Genomic DNA, 26,827 nt, shown 5'->3' with positions numbered 1-26,827 from the left:
AAGAAAAAGTACAGAGGAGCAATGACTTTGTGTTTGGACTGGTTTGAAACTTTTACACACTGGAATCTTAACAGAAATAATGCAGATGATTTGTCTAGACACTTAACAGTTCGGCTAAAAAGTTCATAAGGTTGACGTCTAGATGGTGCCTCTTGCAAAAATCTACTAGACTATCACAAAGCACCATCTTTCAATTGATACGTGTCAAAATTTGACAGCAATCGGTCGATTGGTTCGTGAGTTACAACATTTGTTATTGTGAAAACAAATGGAAAAATTTGAATTTCGTGTACTGTAAAATTGTAAAATTGCATGAATTGGGCTTCGAATTGCTTCCGCATTTACCGTATTCTCCAGATCTGGTCCCCAGCGACTACTTTCTGTTCGCAGACCTGAAGAGAATGCTCGCTTGCAATAAATTTAAGACCGATGAAGAAGTGATTACCGAAAGTGAGGCCCATTTTGAGGAAACCCCGAAAGAGTACTATAAAAATGGTATCAAAAAGTTGCAAGATCTAAGAAAATTGAATTTTGCAAAACAAAAATAGTTTTACTGTGTTACCTTATAAAATATTCAGCCGAACTGTTATATCGTAAATAATACTGCCTCCAGCCGAAGTATAGCAAAACGGCGATTTGTTCCGGGATGACGTTTTGGAACATATTCCCCTACGCTGTGAGGAAAACCGTTATACAATTGCTACCCGTCATCTCAAGCTTGATTTTTAATGGAGGGTTGAGTCTTATATGTCAACCACATGGGGAACGCATGGTATTTTAGTACTGAAAGTGTGGCAACAAAAGAGTTATTTTGAAGTGATCAAATTTTTGCCTGTGCTTTGTTCACTACATTTACTGTCTGGTAAATGTCTGGTAGACATCGTTAAAACTTGAAAGGATGGGAAGCGCCATAAAGATGTATATTATCACACACGCACGGGAACCGTACAGAATGCGTATCAATCAAATCTCGGAATTCTATTGAGCATTAACCGATGGATATTTTTATGAGTTGAAACAGTGCGAAAACGGAAAATACACAAAAGGCGTTGTGCACAAATTACGTAACGCTAAAATTCCGGATTTTGGACCACCTGCCACCCCCCCCCCCCCCCTCATACGTTACACAATTCCCTATCACTGATATACAGTAAGTAACGCAAAATCTACACCTACCACCTCCCCCCCCTTCTCGCGTTACGTGATTTGTGCACGACGCTAAAGGGAATCGCACACTCAAGGCCAAGGCGATGATAGGATGCCGATTCATCCTTTCAACGAAACTTACTTCAGTGTGTCTTGAGCCTAACTTTTGGGTCATAACGATTTGATGACTAATAAAGTTAGATGTGATTGGCAAATAAGGGGAAGCTGCAAGTGGCTCGCAAACCACCGGTATAGTTATTTGTTGTTGTCCTCGTGAAAGGAATTTAGATGTTAAGATGGTAGTCAGGAATAAATTCGAGGGAAAACAACATTTCATCATTCAAACAATTCTAATCATATCAAAATCCTATAAAACCTAGTAGGAAGTGAAGGCTGCCGAACCAGTTGCATGAAGACATCAAATGGCATATTCATAGAGTTGTAATCGGCAATATAAACATAAGGGAGCGAAACAAGAAAAGCGAATTTCTGGAAGATTTATTATGGCATACATCGGGATTACACGAGATTGTTTTGCTGTTTATGTCGTCCCTTTTGTCCCTACGCAGGAAATCAAAAGCCTATCCCACGTCATAATGTCGTCCAACCGGTCAATCATAATACGCATTTCGTTCGTCCGTTCGTCCGTCCGTGCCAGTCCATTTGCTTTTGTATGTTTAAGTATTCGTGGAAATGAAAGAAGCCATTCAATGGCATGGAAAATCACCCAGGGCCATTCCCCTCACGATCGAGTTAGTGGTGGAATATGCGATAGTAAACAACACATGCCCGAGGCGCCCCCATTCCCCCGTCGGACATGCAGGGGCAAACGGATTATCCACCCGGATAGGTTAGGAGGTGTGTTCCTGCCGGGGGATAAATAAATCAATCATCACAACATTCTCATTTGGAGCATCTCCTAACAAGACTGTCACAAAATACCCGTCACTGACCGCGCAATATGAATAAAAATAAGTTCGACGGTCCGTCACTAGCCATAGAAAATGTTTACGTGGGTGTTTATATATGTTCAGATACGTCCATGTGTTGATGACAGGATAGGCTTGCCTGGAATACTACTGTGTCTTCCCGTAAAAAAATCAACATTGATAAAAACAAAAAAAAAGGTTTCCGTTGGCCACACACCGGTTGAACATTCGACCAAATGATAAGATGTAAATCTGAGCAGATTATCAAGAATAGCTTTGGAGGTTTTGCTCTAATTTTACCTCTCGCTGCGTGAGATCACGATTTGCATCGAATTTATAGGGACAGTATATTTCACTGCCGCACCGTGCAAGCCTTCGTCAGTCTGCTGCCAAAGGACGGTCGGTTGGTCGGTCTGTTGTTTTTTTTTTGCTTCTACAAGCGGGAGGTGAATTGTATATCACAGCGGGTGGGAGGAAAATGCCACAATTCAGGAGACTGCCATTCCCGGTTTTGCGGTGTTTTAAAGATCTTCGATTCGCCTGGGGAAAGCGTCTGAGGTATAATGATAATCTTGTTGAATGTCTCTCACCTACAGGCGCAAAAAAAAGCGAGAATAATCGCGCTTGAATAAGAGGAAAATTTACACGAGCGGGCAGGAAGCGCACAGAGGGGGAGCGCAATTAATTTCAAAAGGCGTCGCATTTTACGAGTATCTTCTGCAAGCAAAGTTTAACTGCAAAAGATTATCTTCTTGGTGGGATGGAGACACGCAATCAACTGATTAGAGTTGTTCAAGACGGGATGCGGGATGCAACACCACAAAACAGCGCCGGAGCTCATGGAAAATGAGCCCATTTCCGTCTCTAAATACAAATGCAACAATATATCGTTAAACGTTGCTTTTTATTGTAAACTTACTCTTGAATGTTTATCACATGTCTCCCGAGCAAGATTATCACGTAACAGACACCTCTTTCTCTTCAAGCGAATGCGCTCCGTAGTGTTGAAAACAACTGTGTGAACGAAGGTGTGGAACCTTCAGCTCGATAGAACCCGTAACTTATCGCTATATACAGGAAACAACACAAAACAAACCATCAGATAATAAATTATCTTATCATAACATATCCCACGTTCAGTTTTCCCATAAACCTTGTGCCGCTGAAGGTTGACTGGGATGAAGGGTTTTCCGTCTCCCCCCCCTTCTCAGTCACACATATCCGAGTTTCTCTGTACACATGGGTTACCATTTGAGAAGTGTCGAGTTCAATTACCATTCAGATACCTAGTCAATCCAGTTTGTGCATCATAGAAAATCATCCACCACCTTACCATCTTTCAACCGTCGCTAGGGACGAATGTTCGACTCTCTCTGCAATGCATAAACAAACTGTTGCTTTTAAGTGTGTTTACGCCAATTCAATGCGGTTAACTCTCCTTCGTCGTAACCATCATTGCGCCACTTATGTTTGCTCGGAAAAATGTTGAGTGTGTACATACATATGACAGCTCAACGATAGCATTGCACTTTGGCTTATTTACAGTCTCCGCTTTCCTTTCGTGGAGACACAGGCTGCGCCGTGAGACACGGATGTTTTGGTCTGCACCTACCGGTGCAAGCAAATTTTGTGTGTTCTTTCAGGTTGGGGCCAGCATTCCCCGACCAGACGTGACACACAGAAAAAATATTGTTCTGAATTTCGATTATTTTCACCAGTGTAATCATTACATGAGGGGGAAATTTTCCGTACGATACAGGAGTACAGCACACGCGACGATTGTCGGTAACGATAGCAAGCAATGATGTAATGTCAGGCTCTGGGGAACCCACCAGGATACACATATCCACACACACGTACACACCCACACACTGACAAACTTGTCCTCCATTCGTGTATGATAAATGACGAGGAATGATAGCGAGGCTTCAGCTCACTTTTTTGTTTGTTAGATGAATCCTACCGCGTGGTCTGCTTCCGTTCAGTCAACACACGACCAACCGGCGGTTATTGATAGGTGATTATAATCAATAATAATTTAATCACATTAATTGATGATGCTGACAGGATGATGATTAACATGGCCGCATGAGTCAGCGGGAAGCAGAAGTAGCAAAACAAAAAATCAAAACCGCGCATAGTGTGCATCGTGAAGTTGTTTACCCCGCTATGTCCTTTTGGTCGACTCTCTGTATTTTCTATTTTTATGGCTTCCGTAAATAGCTTTTATTTTCACAACCACGATTTTTCTGAATGGAACATGGTCACAAAAGCAACTGATTGAACGATGTTTATCAGTTGCGCGAAATGTATGTCGGAAAAATGCCGTTTTGTTTCCACCGAATGAACTCGTAATAAAATATGGGATGTCTCAGCGCAACCATTTCGGAAATTATTCCCATCGAAATTAAGGGAACGAAACGTTGAAAGTCTGGAACAGAGCTTCCGCGTGTTTGTTCTTGAACGACCTGGATTGAATTCGACTATTTTTTCGGATAACCTATCTCGTAAACCGTGACCGGAAAAAATCGCCCCGGAAAGCAACAGCAACATTACTTTGAGATATTTCAATTCGAAATTTGGGCTCCCACTGAAGGGTGTCCCACATCAAATTGCATCACGGAAAAACGCAGTCAGAAATCATTCATTGGATATTCTCTCTTATTAATTTGGGTAGAAATAGTTTAGAGTGTATTGTTTACACTAAAATATAGATATATAATTACATAGATATCGTTGTCAGTTTTTTCTAAAATTGGAAAAAATGGCCTCACCCGAAAAGCAACGTCGCGAATTGATTTTGCGCAAGCACATGGAAAATCCTCAACTCTCTCATCGGAACATCTCGGAATCGTGCAGTCAACGGTGAGTAGTGTGATTAAACATTACTACGAAACTCTGTTCAGATGTGATCAGGATCACAAGCGTGTGCTGAAAGCGTTTAAGCGAAGTCCTAAAGCTTCGGTCAGGGATGTGGCCAAAAAGATGAATCTGTCCAAGTCTTTCGTCCAGAGAACCAAGGACCGGGATGGACTGCATACGTACAAAGTGCCGAAAGCTCCAAATCGGTGGGAAAGTCACGAATCCGGAAACTGTACACTAGGGTGCCAATGAAAATGGTCATCTTGAACTCCAAAAAGTTACCCCATAAAAAAATGTTGACAAACTCTAAAAAACACCCTGTTACGGAAGATAATCGACGACTGGTGAGCTCGAAACTGGAATCGAACACTTCCCAACGTTTAATATTTAGACCGACCAAACACTTCACTCGTTGAGAGTTTTTATTCTTTGCTCAACATTACATATACAACATTGCAATCCGACTGGATTGAATTCTGTGTGGAATTCCACTTTTCGATGAGAGGAAACGTTCTCTCGGTTTCAAGTGAATTTCAGTAGATAGTTTCACTATTTCACTAATTCACTTCGATGTTTACTTGAACATCCTGAAGCAAAGTGCCAATAAAATGGAATAGAGAATTCAAGTTTTGTCAAGACAATGGCCCAGAGCTCAATAAAAGTTCGCACATGGTTACATTAAAATTACTTAAAAGTTATTGATATTCTTCCATAATCTTCCGACATCAATCCAAGTGAAAAACTGAGGAAGTTATCTGTGTAGGAAATCTAGAAACCATTAAATTTCTAAAAATAACGATTTGAAAAACCACTTTATGAAAAAATTGATAAATATACCTTCCGAATACACCAAAAAACTCGTAGATAAGGCTGAAGTCAGCTGAAGATAATTGCAATGAATAAGGTATACCATACTAATGATGTAATTTGGCCAAAGCCTTCGGAATCGAGTTGAGATTTCAACCAGCGTACGATTATGAGTTTGAGTCAATTTCCATACATTAGTACATACATTCGCCATTTTTGAAGAAATAAAAACCATTATTCTGAAAACAGATAGCAAACTTTTAATATAATATATAATATATAATATATAATATATAATATATAATATATAATATATAATATATAATATATAATATATAATATATAATATATAATATAATAATTGTATTCTTGGTGGAAAGGTAAACGGCGATTAATATTATTGTGTATATAATGTACTATTTTTTTCAGGTGCGGATTTAGGATTACTATGTTGAAGTGTACTTTAGTGTTAAGTGTTTGATTTGTGTTGTAGATTTCGAGTGTTGTAATCTTATGCAATAAAATTAGCGCTACGAACGAGAATATGTTTTCTTTTTGTTTTGTCCGATTTTTTGTAACGAGTCGTAACTCATCCTATGCAAAATTTCAGCTCAATCGGACTTAACCCTTTAACGGGCTGTGAGAACTAGGCATGTAATCAACGCAAACTCCAGTACAACGACATATTTACATGCTGAAACACACAAAAAAATTTTGACGTGGGACTACGTCTAACCGGAGTATATGGGGGGTGAAATGAAAACCTAAACGCAGAACATGCAGGAAAAAATGGAAGATTCCAAATGCTTATAACTCGAACATTTCTTACTGTGTCGGAAAGATGTTTGCATCAATTGATAGGGAATATTTCTACGCATCTATCGGAATTAATAAAATAGTGTTTATCATTAGATAAACAATTGAATAACTGTAAAATGTTAAGCGTTATCTAAGCGCCCAAACTATCTCGTTTTGATTGGCCCGATGTACGGTTTCCCCGACACAGCCATCGTAACCAAGCAGCCTTGGGGAAATCGGCATTGCAAATACATGAAAGTGTGGGGTATTTTTGTAACGACTGAAATGTGTTTCCCTAACACAGACTTTAATTCCAAGGAGCGTGGGGAAATTGGTATTGCAAATACATGTAAGTCGGGGGTATTTTTGTTCCGACTGAAATGTGTTTCCCCAACACAGACTTCAAATCCATGGAGCGTGGGGAAATTTCTTTTGTTCCGACTTTCCCCAACACAGACGCAGAACCACAGTGTCTGGGGAAATCGGTTTTGCAAATAAATGCAAACTGCGAGTACTTTTGTACTCGGCTTGCATTTGTGCATGCTAGAATATGTTTCCTGAACACGGTATAAGTTGAAGTTATGGATTCATGCAAGCCGGGAATACTTCTGCACCCGCATGTTTTTTTTTGCACTCCGAAAAGTGTCTTCCTAACACGGACTACGAAAACGGGTACGAACACAACGCTTTGGCTCGGTTATTCAAGATTGCATTGAAGGATATGCCTTCATATCTTCTACTCACTGAATTTCTGGCACTGAGTACCTGAATTTCATCAAATCAAACAAATTCGCGGTTCGAGAAGTACGTACACTTGAGAGATGCAAACTTCAGAGGAAAATGTAAAATAAAATATTTGTTTGATAATTCTTCCGTTCGCATATTTTGTCCTAGGCATCATACCAAACGTAAAAGGACTTATAACGAAGAACATAATCTATCACAATGCATGAATTGACCTTACATGGAATGTATCTCTTTACTCACAAAGCAAATATATTGAATTTGATTGAATTCGGAAGTTGTTTTATTCAATCAAACATTCAATCAATACAAACAAATGATTGCTAAGCTAAGTTAGTCCCACGTCAACTTTGCGGTTATATCATAGATATAACCCACCCTTTTTTTCAATACGCAAAACAAAATTGGTGGCAATATAGTTGCCACTGTCCGGCTAGCGTAAACGTAAATTTTGGTGGCAATATAATTGCCAAATTCCAATACAATGACATGCTTAGGGTAACACGGGGTGAGTTGGACATACGGGGGGATTTGGACCACCCCATTATCTCAAACATTGCGGCTCAACTTGGATTTTTTATAATGTCATCTTCTTTTATTAATGAACCTTATGTAACTAACGTAAAAAGAACTTTGGTTAAATTCGACAGGTGGAAGGAAATGGTAGAATGAACACAGCAAGCACTTTGATAGTCAAAAAATGTGAATTTTCCGATCGTGGTTTTAAGGTTTTTCCCACTGATCAAACAAACTTTTCGTGTATTGTGCAGTAAAGTTCTGTTCGTCTACAGAAGAGGAACAATTTGATGCAGCGAAACTGTAAGTTTGATAACAATAAATGAAATTGATTGCATTTTAATTTTTGCATGTTGTGTGGGGTGACATGGACACGATTTTGTGGGGTGAATTGGTCCTACAGATTTGAGGTTTTTCTTAGGTCTAATTGATTCCAGATGCCGCTCAATTACAAAAAGAAGATGGGCAGACAACGTTGGAAGAAGGAGGAGCCCGGAGGAGGATGGCCGCAGGCCATCAAGAACGGATTTTCTTTGACCAAGCATCGAAAATGTTTGAAAATGCTTGAACAACAGTGAAAAAATCCATGCAGAATTCGGAATGGCCTCAATCCAATTTTTCTGGTCTGGAATCTGGCCAAGACACCTGGTATCGATCCCAGAACACTGTTACTGATTGCAACATTATTCCAAAATACTTTACATAAACATAAGTATGTTTTTTTCGATGAAACACACACTGGACCAAATCACCCCACAGATGGTCCAAATCACCCCGCATCAAATTTCAATGTCCAAAAATCATCTTTTTTATTTTATGACATATTTGGTAGTTTAAAGCTTGATATGATGCTTAAACATTATTGATTGAGAGAAAACAAGTGTAGCTTACTATACAATTTGGCCTTTTTTTATTTAGACCGTATTGATTTGGAAATATTAGGCGATTTGCTTTGGTGGTCCAGATTCCCCCCTTTTCCCCTACATGCTAAAATATACAAAACATTTTTTTGTCTCATTTCGCAAAACAACCAAAAATATTTTTAAAAAATGGTGACAATATAGTTGCCACTGCCCGGCTAGCGTAAACACTTGACGATATTTTTTTTTGTATTATAATTACAATTTTTGTACTCCAATTAAGCTAATATTTTACATTGAGTATTTTATTGTGTAAATCAATATTTCGCACGAAGTTCCGTATAAAAATCGAGATGACCATTTTCATTGGCACCCTAAACCGTACGCACGAACACATTTTTCGAAAACACCACTTTCATGTACAACCACTCCCCCTCCCCTTTGGGTGATTTTTCGATTTTCAAAAAACTCAAACTTTGGCTGCTTTGCGCCATTCTCCCTTAAGTTCTATTGAGTTGAAATTTTGCATAGGTGGTGAACATTTTATATGGGATAACTTTTTGAAATTTAAAGGTCGATTTTCCCGTACATTTATTCGCACTCTAATGCACAGTACGCGTTCTTATAATGCAGCTTAAGCAATAACTGTAAGACATCGCATACATGAAGGGGCGCCCAGACATGCGTAGCGGAAAAATCTAAAAGGTATTGGTGTAATCAACCTTTTTTTGCATTGGGGCCACAAACACTCTACAATCATGGTGGCGCGGGCCACAAAGAATAAAAAAAATAGGGAAGGGTAGAGTCCGAGACACTTGACGGTATTGTTAACGTAGGACTGCGAAATTATTGCTGACGAGAACAAATATTATAAAAATTTAAGAACGAAATTGTTTACTACAAACATTTGGTAGCATTGGCAAGGACCGATGAATGAATGCCTTCACTGAATGAATGTCGCGAACGCTTCGCGAATCAATCAAAATTATTTTTTTAAATTTAAGCAGATAGTACTACTCTCATACTCTCAGAATTCACATGTACTGTTGGTTGCTCGCTGTCTAGAGCTACATTGAAACACCGAACTTGTTGAATACTTGGATATTCACCAAGTTCAGTGTTTCTTAGTATTATCTTAGTAGCAAAAGTACATTTTGAACGTTCCCAAAAACATCACCCCCAATGAACACGTAAAACGGCAACAAAAAATCCGAACCGAATCGGTTGTGTTAAGGTGGTAGTGTCGACACCACCGCTGCGAGATAAATTTTCATATTCTTTTTTCCACCAACAGGGAAAAAAAAATTAAACCATTTTGCGATGTTTACACATGCAAAATGGTTTAAAATAAGGTAACACCAGGTTGGCCAACCAAAAGATTCCAGAGGGCTGCAGATTGCTGGTGTAATGTGATGTTGGGTATTTCAATTTTGCGAAAATCAAAGAGAGGTTATTGGTTTTATGTACGAACAGAAGCGTCTACTCGTGATGGATGTTTTTTTACTTAATTGAAAGATGATATAACATATGATACTACGGGGAAAAATTGCTATTGAAAATTCTTGGATGTATTACAATAGCACCCGTACACTACAATACTACTTGTAATACATACAGACGATGCAACATTTAAAGGCAACTGAAAGAAGTGAGCAAGAACACAAAATAAAGATGACATTTCAAAGCATCGAAAACTGTTGAATGCCGGCAAAAATTTTCCTATCTTCCCTTTTTTGTCGAATAACTGCACACATTTGAACTATACGCCGCAACGCCAGTCGTCCGCATGCAACTAATTTTCACCCGAAGCTTTTGAAGCGCAGTGTAGGAAGACATTGTGTACTAATCTGCGACTGGTTCTGGCACAATTCATCCTGTGTACAAAGTGAATGTATCTATAAACCCACGGGGAGCCACTTTAATTTATGGGAAAATTGTGCGCAGAGAATGAAATCGACTTGTGATGAGAGAGTGCACCAGCGAACGGGAATGATTGTAATAGGGGAAAGTCAGGAAAGGCGGACAGGGTAGGGAAGACGGACACCCCTGTATAATTGATTAATTACATTTTTATTTTAAATTTTAATGATGTACAATTTTGAAATACAGTGTATATACAGTACCTTTGCTTCCAATTTTCTTCTTTTTCAAAAAAGTAATCTATAGAGAGCTCGATGTAAATTTTCGTCTGCAGAACATAAGGTTCTCATCGTTATTTTTCGTTACGTGAATGTGAAGCGGTGAAGTTTGCTCATTTTTCTCCAAAAATATTGACGAAAATAAATTACTAATCAAATCGGGTAAGACGGACACTCCACTTATTCCAAAGATTCCGGACACATTCATTTTTCAAAATTTCTGCCTCAAAGACAAATTTTATTATAAAAAGAGACCTACACTATCAGTTTGTGACAAGATAGCTATAATTTTTTTTGTGAAATTCTCGAAAAAATTAGCTTTTACATAGTGTGTCCGTCTTTACCACCCTTCCCCTATACAAGTAGGAATGGAGGAGAACATCTTGCCTTGGAAACTGTGAACAGGTTGTTTCCATTGTTTTATTATCAGGGAACGGTTGCAGTAAAAGAATCGGCGAAAGATATATTCAACCGTTCGCGGTGTGTTTGTTCATAATGAAATGAAGTTGCACTAGACCGAAGGGATATAAATTGACTTTATACCTATCTTCGAATGCTATATTTGGTTGTAAACATGATTGGTGATATTTGCGGGGAAGTTATGGGGGATGATAAAAAGGTTAGAATAAGAACTTTTGTCTCGTGTCTTTAAAAGATGTTTACATTTCGAACATCAATTTTATGTGAATTGATTATCCGATAGCGACAGTAATGAAATTGAAATAATCCTTCTATTAATTCACTCCAAACAGCAGTTCTAAGAGCTGGTTACATTTTTGTTATTGAAATTTATCCCCCGTGGTTGAAATTATGCAGGAGGTAATGGGTGTACTAACTTGATTAAGAAGTTTCCGTAAATGAGTTTTGAATCGCTTGGAATAAAATTTTGCGTTAACAGTCTCGCCAAACAATATACCAAGACATGTTTAATAATGACACGAACCTTTCGAAAACGACAAACACAGAGATTGTAGAAATGCTGTTAATCATTTGAATTTCCGTTGTGTTGTAGCAAAGTTAGTGCTGATAGAACCCAACTTTATGCAAAAAGATGCATCGTTTTGGGAATTTTTCGCTGAGTGGTCACTTATATAGTTAAAAATAGACGTGCACGAATTGTCCGATTCAACTTTCAATAAAAAAATGTACGTGTTACCGACGGATTTGAGAAACGTTTGAAGATAGTCAAGAAGGTATGAGTTAGAAATTCGTTCGACAGTCCTGGAGAAATAAGCGTATCGTTGTGCATTCCCTGCCACACAATGCACGATTGGATGTTTCGGAAAGGTATAGTTAGCCCTCTATTAACCCTTTGCGGTCGTATTAAATTTGAGCATGGGTATCGTACTGGTCGGAATTATTTTTCCTTGAAAAAGCATTGACACATTGTGATTATGAAAACATTTTTTTTTTTTCTGTTTTTATTTGTGAACTATATATGTACAGTAAAACCTGTTTTTGTGCGATTTTCTGTTCTTGTGCAGTTTTTTTTTGTGCGATTTTTTTTGTGCGGTGTATGAAAAGAAGCATATTTGACGAAGTTATCGTCCATTCAGTTTTTTTCGATGGTTTATGCATTTCAGTGCGAAAAAAAGCATATTTGCGTCTCAATTATCCACTTCTGAAATAATTCCTCTCCTCTCTAAGTTTTTCTAAGGTTTTGCATGACATGATATCTAACAGCATCACGTTTCGGCATGCAACTAAAAGCACAAAAAAGCCGCGCGCAACCGAAAAGGCAACCTGTCCTATCGCAAAGTAGGGAAACAAAAGGAAATTGAGAGGGTAAACGGCGTGGATTTGAGTTATTTTCTTGGGGGAAACTTTTTTTATGCGGTCCCTATCTACCGCACAAAAAAAGTTTCTTCCAAAATGTGTACCGAACACGATATTTCAAAGCTGCTGGTGAAGTTTTGCACGATTTTTTATGTGACTTTTTTGTGCGGTCCCTATCCCCCGCACAGAAAAAGGTTTTCCTGTATATGTATTAACTACTTCAACATAATTTGAACCAGTAATTACTCCAATAATGATTTCTGCGTATCCGAAATGATCAGAACTTTTCACCTCAGATGAACGAAGATTTTGTCGCTTGAGACACTTATGCGATTATTCAAATAACATGAGACAGTAGTTATGATACTTATGAACAATCTTTTCCATCACACCAAAGTGTTACAATGGCTAAGTTCTGCTGTTATGATTTTTGTCTCACATTGTGTGTTGTTTTGTGTGGGTGACTACTATGTTTGATACTGAGTACCGTTATCTATTACTCATGGGAGCACCGTATTGATTCGTGAACAGGTTCACTAGACATCAAGCTTCGTTTAGGCAAAGCATAAACTGATATTTAGTTGAGTAAAATATAAGATAAGTATAGTTTCTTGCTGTGGTGGCTGAAAGCAAACAAACGACCAGAACGGTAAAAAAAAGGTATGGTGGCTGAGAGCAGACTAACGACCACAAAGAGTTAAAAACTGATGAAGAACACTATGGTGAGTGGCAGACAAAGTTCCGTAGTACTATGTACTTCTCATATATCACGTAACTCGAAAAGTATTTTAAAATATCCTCGATCCCCCTCCATATCGTATTTTTGTATTCCTTATGTAACAAAAATCAGAGTACTATTTCGACTCCCCTTACTCCTCCCTCTTCGATGCAGAACATAACTTAAAAACAGCCTCATTCTTACTTGGTATGAGCATTATGAACAGTAAAAGTACCGTTTTGTCTCAAATTCCGAAAACTTAAGCTTTGATGGCCATTAAACAGTGTCTCATTGCTCAAAATTGTACTCTTTCGCGAAATTATGTTGACTTTTGGATACAATAGAGCCTTCTTTTTCTTTTGACTACAATAAAATTGATTTACAAATACATATTCATGGTGAAAAACTAAAAATATGTTTAATCTCTTTTGTCTTAAATTCCGAACACCATTTTTGTCACTGACTCATATTCCGAACACTTTTGTCTCAAATTCCAAACAGCATTTTTTTTAAATCATTACTTTTGAACTACTGGACCGATTCACATGATCGATATATCAAATTAAAGTCAATCAGCTATTTTTTTTTCGCTTTCGTTATTATTGATTGTATTTGTTTTTCATATTTTACATGGTTTCGGGACCAAGGGCGCTATATCGGTATCGATACCTGTAAATGATGTTAAAACGAAGTCTATAATCAAAAGAATGTCAAGGTTTTGATTAATAAATTATTTGCATCATTAAAGTTCAGTAAATTTACATTGAAAAATGAAGTATTCGCAATTTGAATTATGCGTAGAAACTTGATTCATATTCCGAACACTAATTTGAATGAAGATTTCTGCATAAAATGTCGTTTTTTCATCCATTTATTGTAGATTCGTACTAATTCTAGCACTTATCATGAAAACAATAAACGATGCTTGTTTTTTACAGAATTTTCTAACGCAAACATTTAATCATTGGTTTTGACTGTCACATTTTTGCAAACGGTTAATGGATTTCTATTCTATTTAGAAACCCCCTAAGTCCACCAACTTTGAAGCGTTATATTTTGAGCTTAAGTTGTTATATTGATGAACTAGTGGGCCCAAATAAAGGGTGCGTCACATCAAATTGCATCACGGAAACTCACGCTGTAGAAATTTAATTTTTAGGAATTATATCTTCAGCTTTCGTTTATAATCAGATAAGAGTGTATAGATCACGTTGGCCATGCTTCACTGTAAATTTTTCGTAAATTTGGAAAAATGTCGTCGAACGAAAAAGAGCGTCGTGAATTAATCCTGTGCACTCATTTCGAGAATCCGGAGTTGTCACATCGGGACATCGGTAAGATGCTGGGAATCGTCCAATCCACGGTCAGCAGAGTACTAAAACGATTCTTCGAGAACCTAACCATCGACCGGAAGGTGAGGAGCGGCAAAAATGGATGCTCCGTCAGTGAAAAAGATCACAAGCGCGTAGTTAAGCAGTTTAAACGTGATCCGAGAAGTTCGGTCCGGGATGTCGCCAATAAGCTGAATTTGTCAAGTTCATTCGTCCAGCGGACCAAGCAGCGGGAGGGCCTGCGTACATACAAGGTTCAGAAGGCTCCTAACCGCGACGAAAGGCAAAACATGGTGGGGAAGACGCGAGCCCGGAAGCTGTACACCGAAATGCTGACGAAGCCGCATTGCCTGGTAATGGACGACGAAACCTACGTCAAAGCGGACTTTCGTCAGCTGCCGGGCCTGTTGTTCTTCTCCGCAGAGGACAAATTCAGCGTTCCGGAGGAGATTCGCAAGCAGAAACTATCCAAGTTTGCCAAAAAGTACATGGTGTGGCAAGCGATCTGCTCTTGCGGAAAGCGGAGCGCCCCCTTCGTGATGACCGGCACGGTAAACGGGCAGCAGTCTTCCGTGTTTCACATTGAACACTGGGTACGAGACGAACAGTGTTCTCCCTACTCACGCAGTTTTATGTTTGCAGACAAACATTATTTTTTGTACCCGTTGTTTAAGAATGTGTCATGTTTGTTTCCCATGATGTTCAAACATGATGTTCAGTTTCTCTCGCATTTTCATCCCAAGCAACAGCAGTGTGTAGAGTAAAAGAAGCGAATTAGACAGCACACCACCACCACTCAACACACGGTGTGTTGGTGCGTTGATATGAAAAGGGAAGGGAAGCATTTATCATGACAATGGTGCAGTCGCTTCCCCAGACTTCAATTGGCAACATGCACGCAAAAAAATCTCATAGAAACTTCTTTCTATTCAGAGAATGTTTTCTTTGCACGAAACCAAGGATTATATAATCAGACTTGCAAAATGTGCATGAACTCATAGCCTCTTAGTTCATGTAATTTTTGTAATGCGAACTAAATTTCAAGTTCGTTTCTGTGAAAAAGTATTCTACGAAGAAATATTTTAGGATGAATAATTTCTTTCCGTGCGTGAAAAGAAACGAAACGAAAGCAATGAATACTGCGACATCGGGTGATATGTTTGTACATGATGTTCGTGAATTATGAACATCGTGTTTGTTTACAATGTTTATGTTTGTGTATCATTGTTCGCGTTTGGGATAGACATTCAACACTAGCGAAAATCATGTTTGAATTCAAACAAAGACATGTAATTTTCACATCGGGTGGACATGTGTAAGTGTTTGTCGGAAGACTGACGGGCAGGTTTACCTTAAGGAGTGCCTACAGAAGCGCTTACTACCACTATTGAAGCAGCACGAGGGCCCGACAATCTTCTGGCCGGATCTCGCTTCGTGCCACTATTCAAAGGACGTGTTGGAGTGGTACGAAGCCAACGGGGTATCCTTCGTGCCAAAGGAAATGAACCCGCCCAACGCGCCGGAGCTTCGCCCAATAGAGAAATATTGGGCGATTATGAAGCAGGCCCTCCGGAAGAACCCAAAAGTTGTCAAATCGGAGGCGGACTTCAAGAGAAAATGGATTTCTGTTCAAAAAAAATTACAACCTGACGTTGTACAGAACCTTATGGACGGGGTAAAGAGGAAGGTGCGAGCATACGGGTTTGGGCTCGAAGTATGAATAAAAAGAAAATGCCAAAAGTTGTTCAATAGTTTTTATTTTACTGTCTAAAATTTTCAAAAGGATCGGTCTACTGGGCGAATTTTTACAACGTTTTTTCCGTGATGCAATTTGATGTGACACACCCTTTAATATGTCTTGGGTCTAATAATCGAACCTCATACCAACAAATCGGAGGACCAGGTCAAAATTTTAAGAATAACAGTTTTTTGTCGTTCTCTCGCAAGTGCGTTATATGGGCTTACGGGGTTTCTCAAACAAACGATTGAATTATTAGTAGGCTGAAATGGTTTAGTAATAAAAACGGGATACGTAAGAAAAAAATGTAATTTTTGGAAAAAAATTTACGAATGAGTGAATAAAACTGGGAATGAAGCCGAACAATTAAACATTCTTATATCGAATTCGTTTTTGTTCAGTTTCAACCCCAGTGCCGCACTAACTGCTGTCAAAACGTTTTTTTATTCACTCAGTTTCAACCTAATGTCGCACTAGCTTCGCCCCGAAAGCTGTTAGTTTCGCACTGAGATGTTTCACGGGTTGGCACTCGGGTTCACCAATACAACTATACTGAACTGTCAAGTTCCGAGTTTATTTTGGAAAATCTAAAAATGCTTTTGCTTTTGTATTATTGGAATCGTAATCCAATTCGGATTTTGAAGAGTATATTCGCGTAGACGGCATTAAGCTACATATGCTTTCATTGGAAGGTGAAAATAACTAATAAAATAAATCAAAACAGGAACATACTGAACGAAAACTGTGTCCAATGATGATTTTATATTAAAATAGTAATTATTTGTGGAACAAACAGGAAATGCATCGACAAATGGTTAAGTGAGTTTTAGAACTATATGTGTTAGGTAATCAAACAACACCCATACCTCGCTTTACGGATTAGATACGTTCCACGAAATTTGGCCGCAAAGCGAAAAGCCGTATAAAGAATCAATTATTCTAATACAAATTCAATACAGATCGGTTCCAAATTTGTTGAATGTATAACATGATTTATCATTCAAAATGCATTTTATCTTTTTATTTTTATTTCATTTCAATCAATTTCCATTAATTTAAATTTGTTTTATTTGAATCAAAAATACATGCAATACATACAACATACATGCATAAAAACCAACAGTAATCTATAAACAACTCCATGTTACATGAAATATATGTATGTTTTTTGTTGCTTGAGTTATTGTCTCGCAAATATTTTTTTTATTCTGTACAAAAGTGATTTTGAATCAATCCTCAATTTTTTTTTTGCCGTTATAACGAAACATTTCAGGCCGTAAATCGAAAACGTGCCTGAATTGAAGAAACCCGTTATAGCGAAATGCCGTATAGCGAGGTATGGGTGTATATAAAAATGGAGTGATGTCTGTCTGTCTTTCTGTCTTTCTGATTCTTATGGACTCGGAAACTACTGAACCGATCGACATTAAAATTGGTATGTAGGGGTTTTTGGGGCCGGGGAAGGTTTTCGTGACAGTTTGAGACCCCTCCCCCTGTGTAAGGAGGGCTGCCATACAAATGAAACACAAATTTCTAAATTTCTCGAGAATTATTCAAGCAAATGAAGCGAAATTTGCCGTGTGGAGGTTTTAGTGTGCAGTAAATGCTTCTATGGTGGTTAGATACCCCTCCCCGTCTCTCTGGGGAGGGGTGTGCTGCCATACAAATAAAACACAATTTTTTGCATTACTCGAGAATTAATCAAGCAAATTAAACCAAAGCAGGCATATGGAAACTTTAGGGTGCAATAAATGTTTCTATGGTGGTTAGATACCCCTCCCCCTCTCTTAGGGGGGCCGCCATACAAATGAAGCATACATTTCTGCATTACTCGAGAAATTATTAAGCAAATAAAACCAAATTTGGTATATTGAGCTTATAGGGTGCAGTAAATGATTCTATGGTGGTTAGACACTCCACCCCACCACCCTCTAAGAGGGGGCTGCCATACAAATGAAACACAAATTTCTGCATTACTCCAGAATTAATCGAACAAATGAAGTGAAATTTGGCATGTGGAGGTTTTAGGGTGCAATAAATGAATCTATAGCTGACCCGTCTCCCCTCCTTCTGCGATTGGACCCATGAACAACACTTAGTAAGAAAACGTGGATGTGATAACGAAAAATAAACTTTGGGCGAGAAGGGTCAGCTAGTCAGACTATATAACACACACCAACAAACCACCGCATTCGTGAAACTGAAAACGTTTTTTTATTACAGAGTCAGTTTGGCACTGACTCAGCTTTAAAACTCAACACTCAGTTCTTTGTACTCAACAACGAATTTTATTCGTTCATTGTCAGATGGTGGAGAAACTTTGTGAAGTGGATCTGGATTTTTAAAAAGTTTGTCATAGAAATGGTGACATTTCACATCGAAGTTTTGTTTCACAGTTGTCTTAGCTATCAGAGATTCTAAGACAACCAGTTCTAGTGTTAAAGGCATGAAAAATGAATTTAATGTCGCAGGACATTTCTCCTTTGAAAAAAAATATGAGCGCAATCCGTCAAAAATACTCCTCTCGATAAAAGATCCAAGAGAAAGAAATCATTTGTTACCATGCCCATGCAATTTAACATAGTGTTTACAGTACAACTTTTCAATTGCTCTACCGAACCGTGTAGATATGGAAATGTTTGTGAACTTTCACAGCGCAGCTTTCAATATCGATTGCCAAACAATAAATTTTTTGTCGATGACAGCTGTGAAAAATTTCGGCGAAAACAATGAGTAAAATTTAAATCCAAATTCGAATTCGGATAAAATTACACGGTGCAACCATTTTTTCTCTGGCTTCTTTTAATGATATTTTATTTGTGTTTGACTCAAAACTAAACGTCGCAATGTAGTCACCGGCTCTGCTCATAAGCTTCGTAAAGGTTTCTGAAAGTATCTGAAAATAATTAGGGAGGTCACGCTGAGATGACTTCGAAAAAAGAACTGTTGGACGCAATTACCAACCGATTTCTATTTGCAGCAATGCATTTGTAAAACATATGACTGGTACCCTTTCAAGTCTTCTGATATCTTGCCTCAAGAAAAATGGTAACCCAAACCCAAAAAAATCAGATTCATCAAAAATTCATTTCCATTTGGATGAAATGGGCTCAAACTCAAGGACATCCATATTTATGCCGAAGCTCATGAAGAACCATAGAAAGAACTCACGGCAGAAGAAAAGTTTGATTGTTGTAGCACTGTGTTATTAAAAATAATGACAATAACGACAAAGAAATAAATATTCTTTCTTTATACTCGAAATACGATACAACTTGTACCGTAAAAAACGGGACAGTCAAAAAGGGTCGAAGAAACGGTACTGTCCCGTTCAAAACGGTACGTTTGATCAGCCTAATTATTAGTCAATCGCCAACAGATCACCCAACTACGCGCTGAAATAAAACTTTTCGATTACAATCGGTACTCCATCAAATTCTAACCCAATATACCCGAAAATGCCGAAGGCGCAAATATTATGAATATTCATGAAAAATCATGTGTCTCCATCAATCCGAACGCTACAAAACACAAGACGAATATCCTCATCCCTTGTTTGAGTTCTTCACGAAAAATCACTTCAAGAAAACTTCGAGTAATCGCACGATTCCACTTGTAATGACCACATCCACATGGCATGGCGAACAGCCAACAGAACGATTTCGCGGTTCTATCCACAAATAACATCAAATGTGAGTCCATATAACCTTTCAATCATCCCATCTCCGGATATACTTCCGATTTGCGAACCGTTGCGGGAACCATTGTGCAGCCCATTTTTCGAACCATTGTGCGAACCGGTATTCTCACATGGTTTCTCAAGCTGCTTATCAATCTCAGCGTTGCTGCAATGCACAGATTCCATCCTGAACGCGGATCACACACACTTGAACTCTGTGGACTCAGGAAACAAAAAAGCAAAACCACCGGACCAACCGAAAGGAACAAAGCGAACGCGTTGAGCTCGAGGACTGAACTGAAGCCGCTGTGACAATGTGCTGATCGAGCAACCCGTAGCCAAAGCCAAACCGGCCGCTGCCAAGCGAATGTCCTTCGTGGCAAATCCCACAGCCACCCCATTCAGACACATACACACACCCATAGTGCGGTGGTTCCTCTGCTAGACAACCTCTGGCCATAAACATCACTCCCAATGCCGTCTTCTTCGTTGCGGTTGGCGGTTGGAAAGAGTATGGTTCGGTTTTTTTTTATTGCGATACAATCTATCACGCCGATTACGATGGAGAAGCGATTAGGGGAGGCCGTGCTGTGAGTTTGAATCCTGCTGTGGTTGGATAGGCGACGCCGACAAAATTGCTGATCTCACCGACAGTCCAAGGGAAGGAAAAGTCCACCTGTGGAATGTTTAAAAATTCGTTGGAGTTTGCTACCATTTCCGTTTTGTGCAACTTAGAAGCACTACCAGCTAACGACACACTGGGATGTGTGTTTATATTGAGCGGCAGGTGCGAATGCAGCGGCAATGGGAGAATGGGAAGGATATCCATCAATTTGTGTGTAAGCCACTCTTGTCGTATGCCTCCCGCAAGCTTTATGTGCTCAAAACCACAGTACAAGGTGTAGGAGTAGTGCAAAAGTCGACTATCGACTGAAACTATCAATTCCGTACAGGTGGAGAGCGGATATTGATGTGTGTGTGTGTGTGTGTGTGTGTGTGTATGTGTGTGTGTGTTTGAGAATGGAAGAACCGAAGTCATCCTGTACTGTAAAAACTCTGAATTTATTTTGGCCCCAATCAAATAAGGCTTCCCTGGTTTCGGGAATATTGTTTTCGGGAATATTGTCTTGCGAACTGCTGAGGTTGTGACAGAGATCACCAATATTACCGATGAGAAAGTACGCATATTTGTTACGGAACGAATGCTCCGTCGTTTCAGGTTCCTCACAGAATTTCTACCACATTTGTGTTGGAGTTTCTTTATTCACGAATTTATTATGAAACTAATGTAATGGAACCATAAAGTTCATTAGATAAACGGAAAATCCTTTAATAAAAGACCAAAATGAAACCCTCTTTATTCCCCCCTCTGCGATCATTTGGACGATATCTTTTTCGGGCGGCATCACATCTTCACCACAAAAAATCTTATTTATTAATAAACGGGTCAATGTACCCGGTCGCTAGAAAAGTCTTGTTCGCACATTCCGCCACCCATCGCATCCCCGAAAAAAAGCCATGCTATCAGTTGTTCCTTGTGACGGAACGGCGCAATCCCAACATCCACAACTGTCATAAGAACAGCCCGCCAACAACTAACCAACCAACCAACCGCCACTTGGTACAGCAAGTGAATCAATTAAACGAGCTTAACTACGCTGTCGGCGTAACATTATCGTGGTTTTTCGCAAATACCGCAAAGCGTTTGCGGGGTGGTTTGGCAGCGATGCGATGATGATGTGGGTGGACGAAGCAAAAATCATGAATGAACGGAACGCTGTCTGCGAGGTTTCGGAATTCATTCGTTTCTTCCTCCTTCTCTCTCTCTCTCTCTCTCTATCTCTCTCTCTCTCTCGTCGCGTTGCTGTCGAGCCGATTCACTCATGGGCCGACCACCAAACAAGAGGTTCTGTTTACACACATCGCCCCCGATAGATGACGCTTCACACAGCCAAACGCAACAGGTTGGCTCCATTGGAGAGACTGGATGGTGTTTTGTTTGTCCCGATGAGCAGCTGCTTGCGATGCTTTCGTCTCCATCTCTCTGAACATTCAGCATTAATTCAGTCAAGTTGATTATTCCGACCGAACAGCGCTGCCGCGCTGCGATACCGGATACCACCACCATACTCCCCCCGCGGGCCCGATGCTTGGGATCGTTAACCTTTTGGGTGCGGGATGCTGAATCGCAATAAATCATACTGCTGCCTTCCCAATCGAGTACAATTCGGTGGAGAGTCGTGTCGAGTAGTCTTGAAACAAGAATACCCACAACCTTGAACGTAACGATGGAGCCGAACATGATTTATGCCTGTGGGAAACCACGAAGTCACTATAATTTACATCCCGCAGAGGAAATTCCATTTCCAATGTGAAAGATATATTCCGAGTTGGACTTCTGGGGTGTCGCTTTCGGACACTGCGCTTTGAGGAATTCCTATGATAGAAGACGGGAGAGGATATGAAATTATTATCAATCGCAAAGTTGTTACAATGTCTTGTTTCGTAGCAAGCAGTATGGAAACGCATGGTACTTCTCACACGAAATCATTTGTTCCCAGCGGCACGCGAAACGCAACTTTCGAAGCTGCTTGCAATGAAGCATGGATTGTACACAATGTTGAAAGCTTATTTGCAAGCAGTGAACCTTTCTGTCCGACAAAACATGAGTCATGTAACGATTCCAATTTTTTTGTGATTTATTGAGCAAACAAGGACCAAATGTGCTTCGAAATTGAGGGTTGACAGTATAGAATCTTCAAGCACACGCACAAAATATTTACAATGGTAAACTATCTGAATTTCGAGAAAAATGTCACTTCTAAGTTAATCTGAAAACCAGGTGAGAATTGAGGTTAAAGGGGCGCGATCGTACAGCAGTTCTGGTCATTTTTATTGTTATTAACATATTTTGCGCCGAGCGTACGGAAAATCGAACAGCAAAATATGCGCCATTTTGTTCGCAAACTTGTTGCCAATTAGAAAGCAGCTTCATTATACCTCCACCTCCAAACTCAGACAGCCAGTTTTCGCAAGCCTCTTTTGAGGCCAACTTAGTACCACCAAGAGCGTTTTGCTTGGACCGGAAGAGATGATAATCACTTGGAGTCAGGTCCGGACTATACGGTAGGTGCAATAGGACATCCCATCCGAGCTCCCGTAGCTTCTGGGTCATCAAAGATATATGAGGCCGGGCGTTGTCCTGGTGGAAAACAACACCATTCCTATTGATCATTTCTGGCCGCTTCTGGTCAATCGCCTGCTTCAAACGGTCAAGCTGCTCACAGTAGAGAACCGAGTTGAGGGTCTGGCCATAGTTGAGCAGCTCATAGTGGATGATTCCCTTCCAATCCCACCAAACACACAGCGAAACCTTCCTGGCCGTCAATCCGGGCTTGGCGATGGTTTGGGCCGGCTCACCGCGCTTCGACCACGACTTTTTTCGCTTTAGGTTGTCGTACGTGATCCACTTTTCAACACCAGTCACCATCTTCTACAAAAATGGGTCGAGTTCGTTCCGTTTCAGCAGTGCATCGCAGGCGTTGATTCGGTCTAAAAGATTTTTTTTGCGTCAACTCGTGTGGCACCCATACATCCAGCTTTTTTGGAATCCAGTTTTCAGCAAATGGTTCCAAACGGTTTTATGGTCTACACCCAGTTCCTGGCCAATCGAGCGAGTGCTCACATGCCAGTCTACTTGGATGATTTCAACGATTTTATCGGTTTCCACGACGATTGGCCTACCAGTACAGGGTGTATCTTCGACAGACACTACACCAGAGCGAAATCGATCAAACCAACGCTGTGCTGTGCGAATCGTTACAGTATCGGGTCCATGAACTACACGAATTTTTTCGGCCGCCTTCGTTGCAGTTTTACCTCGCAGGTAGTAAAAATGTAAAGTATGGCGAATTTCTTGCTTGGTGGACTCCATCTTTGACGCGTTATAACTTGAGACTGAAAAGGACAATCACAACAACACTTGTAGCACAGGTTGTCGTCTTTAAATAGCCGTATGTTTAAGATACGGCTATGTTTAAGTGTTGCCATATATTGACAATATACGACATTTCTTTTTCCCCAACCCAATATAATACAATTTAGATAGAACTTAAGTTAAAAAGCTAGTTTCAAGGTACTATTCCAAGAAACAAAAACTGTTAGTTCTACATTTTGACGTAGAACTACGTCTTTCATTAAGGGTGCCAAATCAGAAAACAGGTCACATTTTTATGAAATAAAGTCAACGTTGATAACTATTTTACCCGCGAACGGATTTTGGTGATTTATATACCAAACGAATCGGAAATTCCCTAAGATTTGTTTGATATGATATACATTATAATTCCATAGTCTGTATATGGTTTAAATTGATGAAAATTGGAAGCATTCCCATTTCCTCATACATTTGTTCTGTCCATTTGTGCGCTTTCCCGAATCGAGCTGTCGATAACGAGCAACTTATCGACGAGCAACGAAGCTGGACGGCGAGAGATCGAATGCCTTTCTCAAGGCAATATGGGTGAAGGAGTAATATGATGGATAAAGTAAAGTTCTCTAAGGGCCTCTTCGAAGGTTAGAGACGATTGAACTGAAGAAGTTTAAAGTTTCAAGCAAGGAAGGAAGGCAAACTTTCAGTATCGTTCTGTGTTCAAAGCAATGACAATCGCTTGTTCTTCCTTGTTTTGCGTCATCACATGTCTTCGTTTCGGATTGAGCTGTGGGCGTGACCAAATTACTCACTCGCTGATGTCTTTAGCATTGCAATCATTGCATCAAACTGACGCCATTGCATTAAGGTTCTGAGCTACACAATTGTGTGGGAATCATCAAGCTAGGCCACCAAGAAAATAAATGTTCTGGAATTTTGTCAGTGATTTGGTTTCGCATGACAGTAGGAAAACTCTCTCTATAAAGGATGATAGCTAAGCTAATGTAGACTGGCAATATTAACAGAAAGGGCTTCTGTTGGGCAGAGCGCAGAACGGAGATACTGAACTGACGCTATGGTGAAGCAGGTGTTAAGGTTGTACACCAAAAAAATATTTGGGGAATACCAAGTTATTCAACAAGTTATAGGTTATTAAGTTATTAATTCATTTGGGCTCGCGTGCCAGTCCCAAAACTGCTATCAACTAGGATTTGCGCTAATCTTGATCATAATGAAGCAGTGTTACTGTTTTCAAGGTTGTTGAGATTAACAGATAGAGTTTATTTCACCAAGAAAGTAAATGTCGTTCAGGAATTTGGTTTTGGTTTGGTTTCGCTTGCCAGTAACAAAACTTTCTCCACTAAGGATGACAGCTGCGCTTATCTCGAGCAAAGTATTGTTCTGCGATCATAACAATTATCGTCAAATGATTCTACAATAAAAAAAACATTTCAGAGTGACCCAACTGGTAGAATGGTTATTTCGAAATTATATTATAAAATGCATTGCATTATAAAATAATATCCGCAGTTATAAACAAGCGACTTGAATTAAACCACAGCGTAGTTCTACGTCAACAATGCGGTCGTGTCTTGAACACAACCTCCTATATTTTTTTTCTGAAGACAACACTCAACTATCTAGCAAGTACGCAAGTATCGTAACTTAGTATGAGTGTAAGGTTAAACGAGAAAAGATTTTTGACCACTTATTTTCAGAACTGTGCGACGGGGCGATTTCTGAACATAGAATATACCTTGCAAAAGTACACATCTAACATATTTTTGGTTTCAAAAAATCATTTCATCATAGTTTTTTTCTCAGGAAATCTGTATTCAATTTATGAGTCCAAATTTGAACATATCCTTAGCTTTAGTATCATTGGTTGACATAGTTATTATGAAAATACAACGCTTCATTGCGGTGTGATGGATGTTCACACAGTTACCAGGTCCTGCTTGTTGACATTGTGCTGAGTAAGTAACTTTATTATTACAATCACAATAACAGAATGAGGCAACATGCATTATGAAATGGTGATGCTTTTTTCGCAGAATGAATACCTTGGCATCTTGAATGAAATAATGTTGCCTTATGCAGAGTAATTAACGCCATTAAAATGGAGATTCCGACATGATAACGATCCTAAACACACCTCGAAAAAGGTGAAACAATAGTTCGTTGAAAAAGAAATTGACGTTCTGGGCTGACCAGCGCAGTCTCCGGATCTCTACCCAATAAAAAATCTTTGGAACGAGGTAAAATGAAATATCGCGAATATAGAACACGTAAACCAGGACGAGTTGTGGTACGCGATTCAAAAAGCTTGCTAAACTATTCCGGTAGAAACATGCCAGAAGCTTGTTGATCCTCTGCCAAGACGTTACGAAGCTGTATTGAAAACTAATGGATTACCGACTAAATTCTCAAAATTTACTCAATAGAACATACTATTCATTTGAAACAATGAATATGTTTTCTTTTTAATTAATGATTCGCACCTATTTTATTTTCCACCGAAAAATGTGAATATTGCGGAATATTTTAGTGTCTTTCTGTATTTATCCTATAATTTTGTAACTAATTGTTAATTCAAGTTTAAACAATAAAATGGATATATCAAACTATAAAGTAAGTCGTTTATCCACAATTTATAATCAAATTTACTGAAAAATTTTCTTCGCACCTTTTATTTTTCCCACCGCTGTATATGAATAAAATTGGTGAGATGGGAATAATGTTATTTATAGAAAGCCATAACGAATGTTCGAACGTTATTTTGACGTAGAACTACGTCTTTCATGAAGGGTGCCAAATCAGAAACGAACTGTGAACGAATTCTCATGATTTGCAT

The 26,827-nt window shown here is 39.2% G+C and overlaps 1 protein-coding gene across 1 annotated transcript in view; it reads right to left on the bottom strand.

The window, feature by feature from the left end:
- Nucleotides 1-20,322, bottom strand: part of LOC129761747 (uncharacterized) — a 41,353-nt gene extending 21,031 nt beyond the window's left edge. Inside the window, exon 1 of the mRNA XM_055759496.1 lies at nucleotides 20,071-20,322. Within this exon, the coding sequence (XP_055615471.1) occupies nucleotides 20,071-20,228 (158 nt within the window). The 5' untranslated portion in view covers nucleotides 20,229-20,322. The remainder of the gene's footprint in view (nucleotides 1-20,070) is intronic.
- Between the last annotated feature and the right edge of the window lie 6,505 nt (nucleotides 20,323-26,827).

Source organism: Toxorhynchites rutilus, chromosome 1 (assembly GCF_029784135.1).
Source record: "Toxorhynchites rutilus septentrionalis strain SRP chromosome 1, ASM2978413v1, whole genome shotgun sequence".
Taxonomy (NCBI): domain Eukaryota; kingdom Metazoa; phylum Arthropoda; class Insecta; order Diptera; family Culicidae; genus Toxorhynchites; species Toxorhynchites rutilus.
The sequence above is the reverse complement of the archived record's forward strand: the minus strand, read 5'-3'. Positions and strand labels throughout refer to the sequence as shown.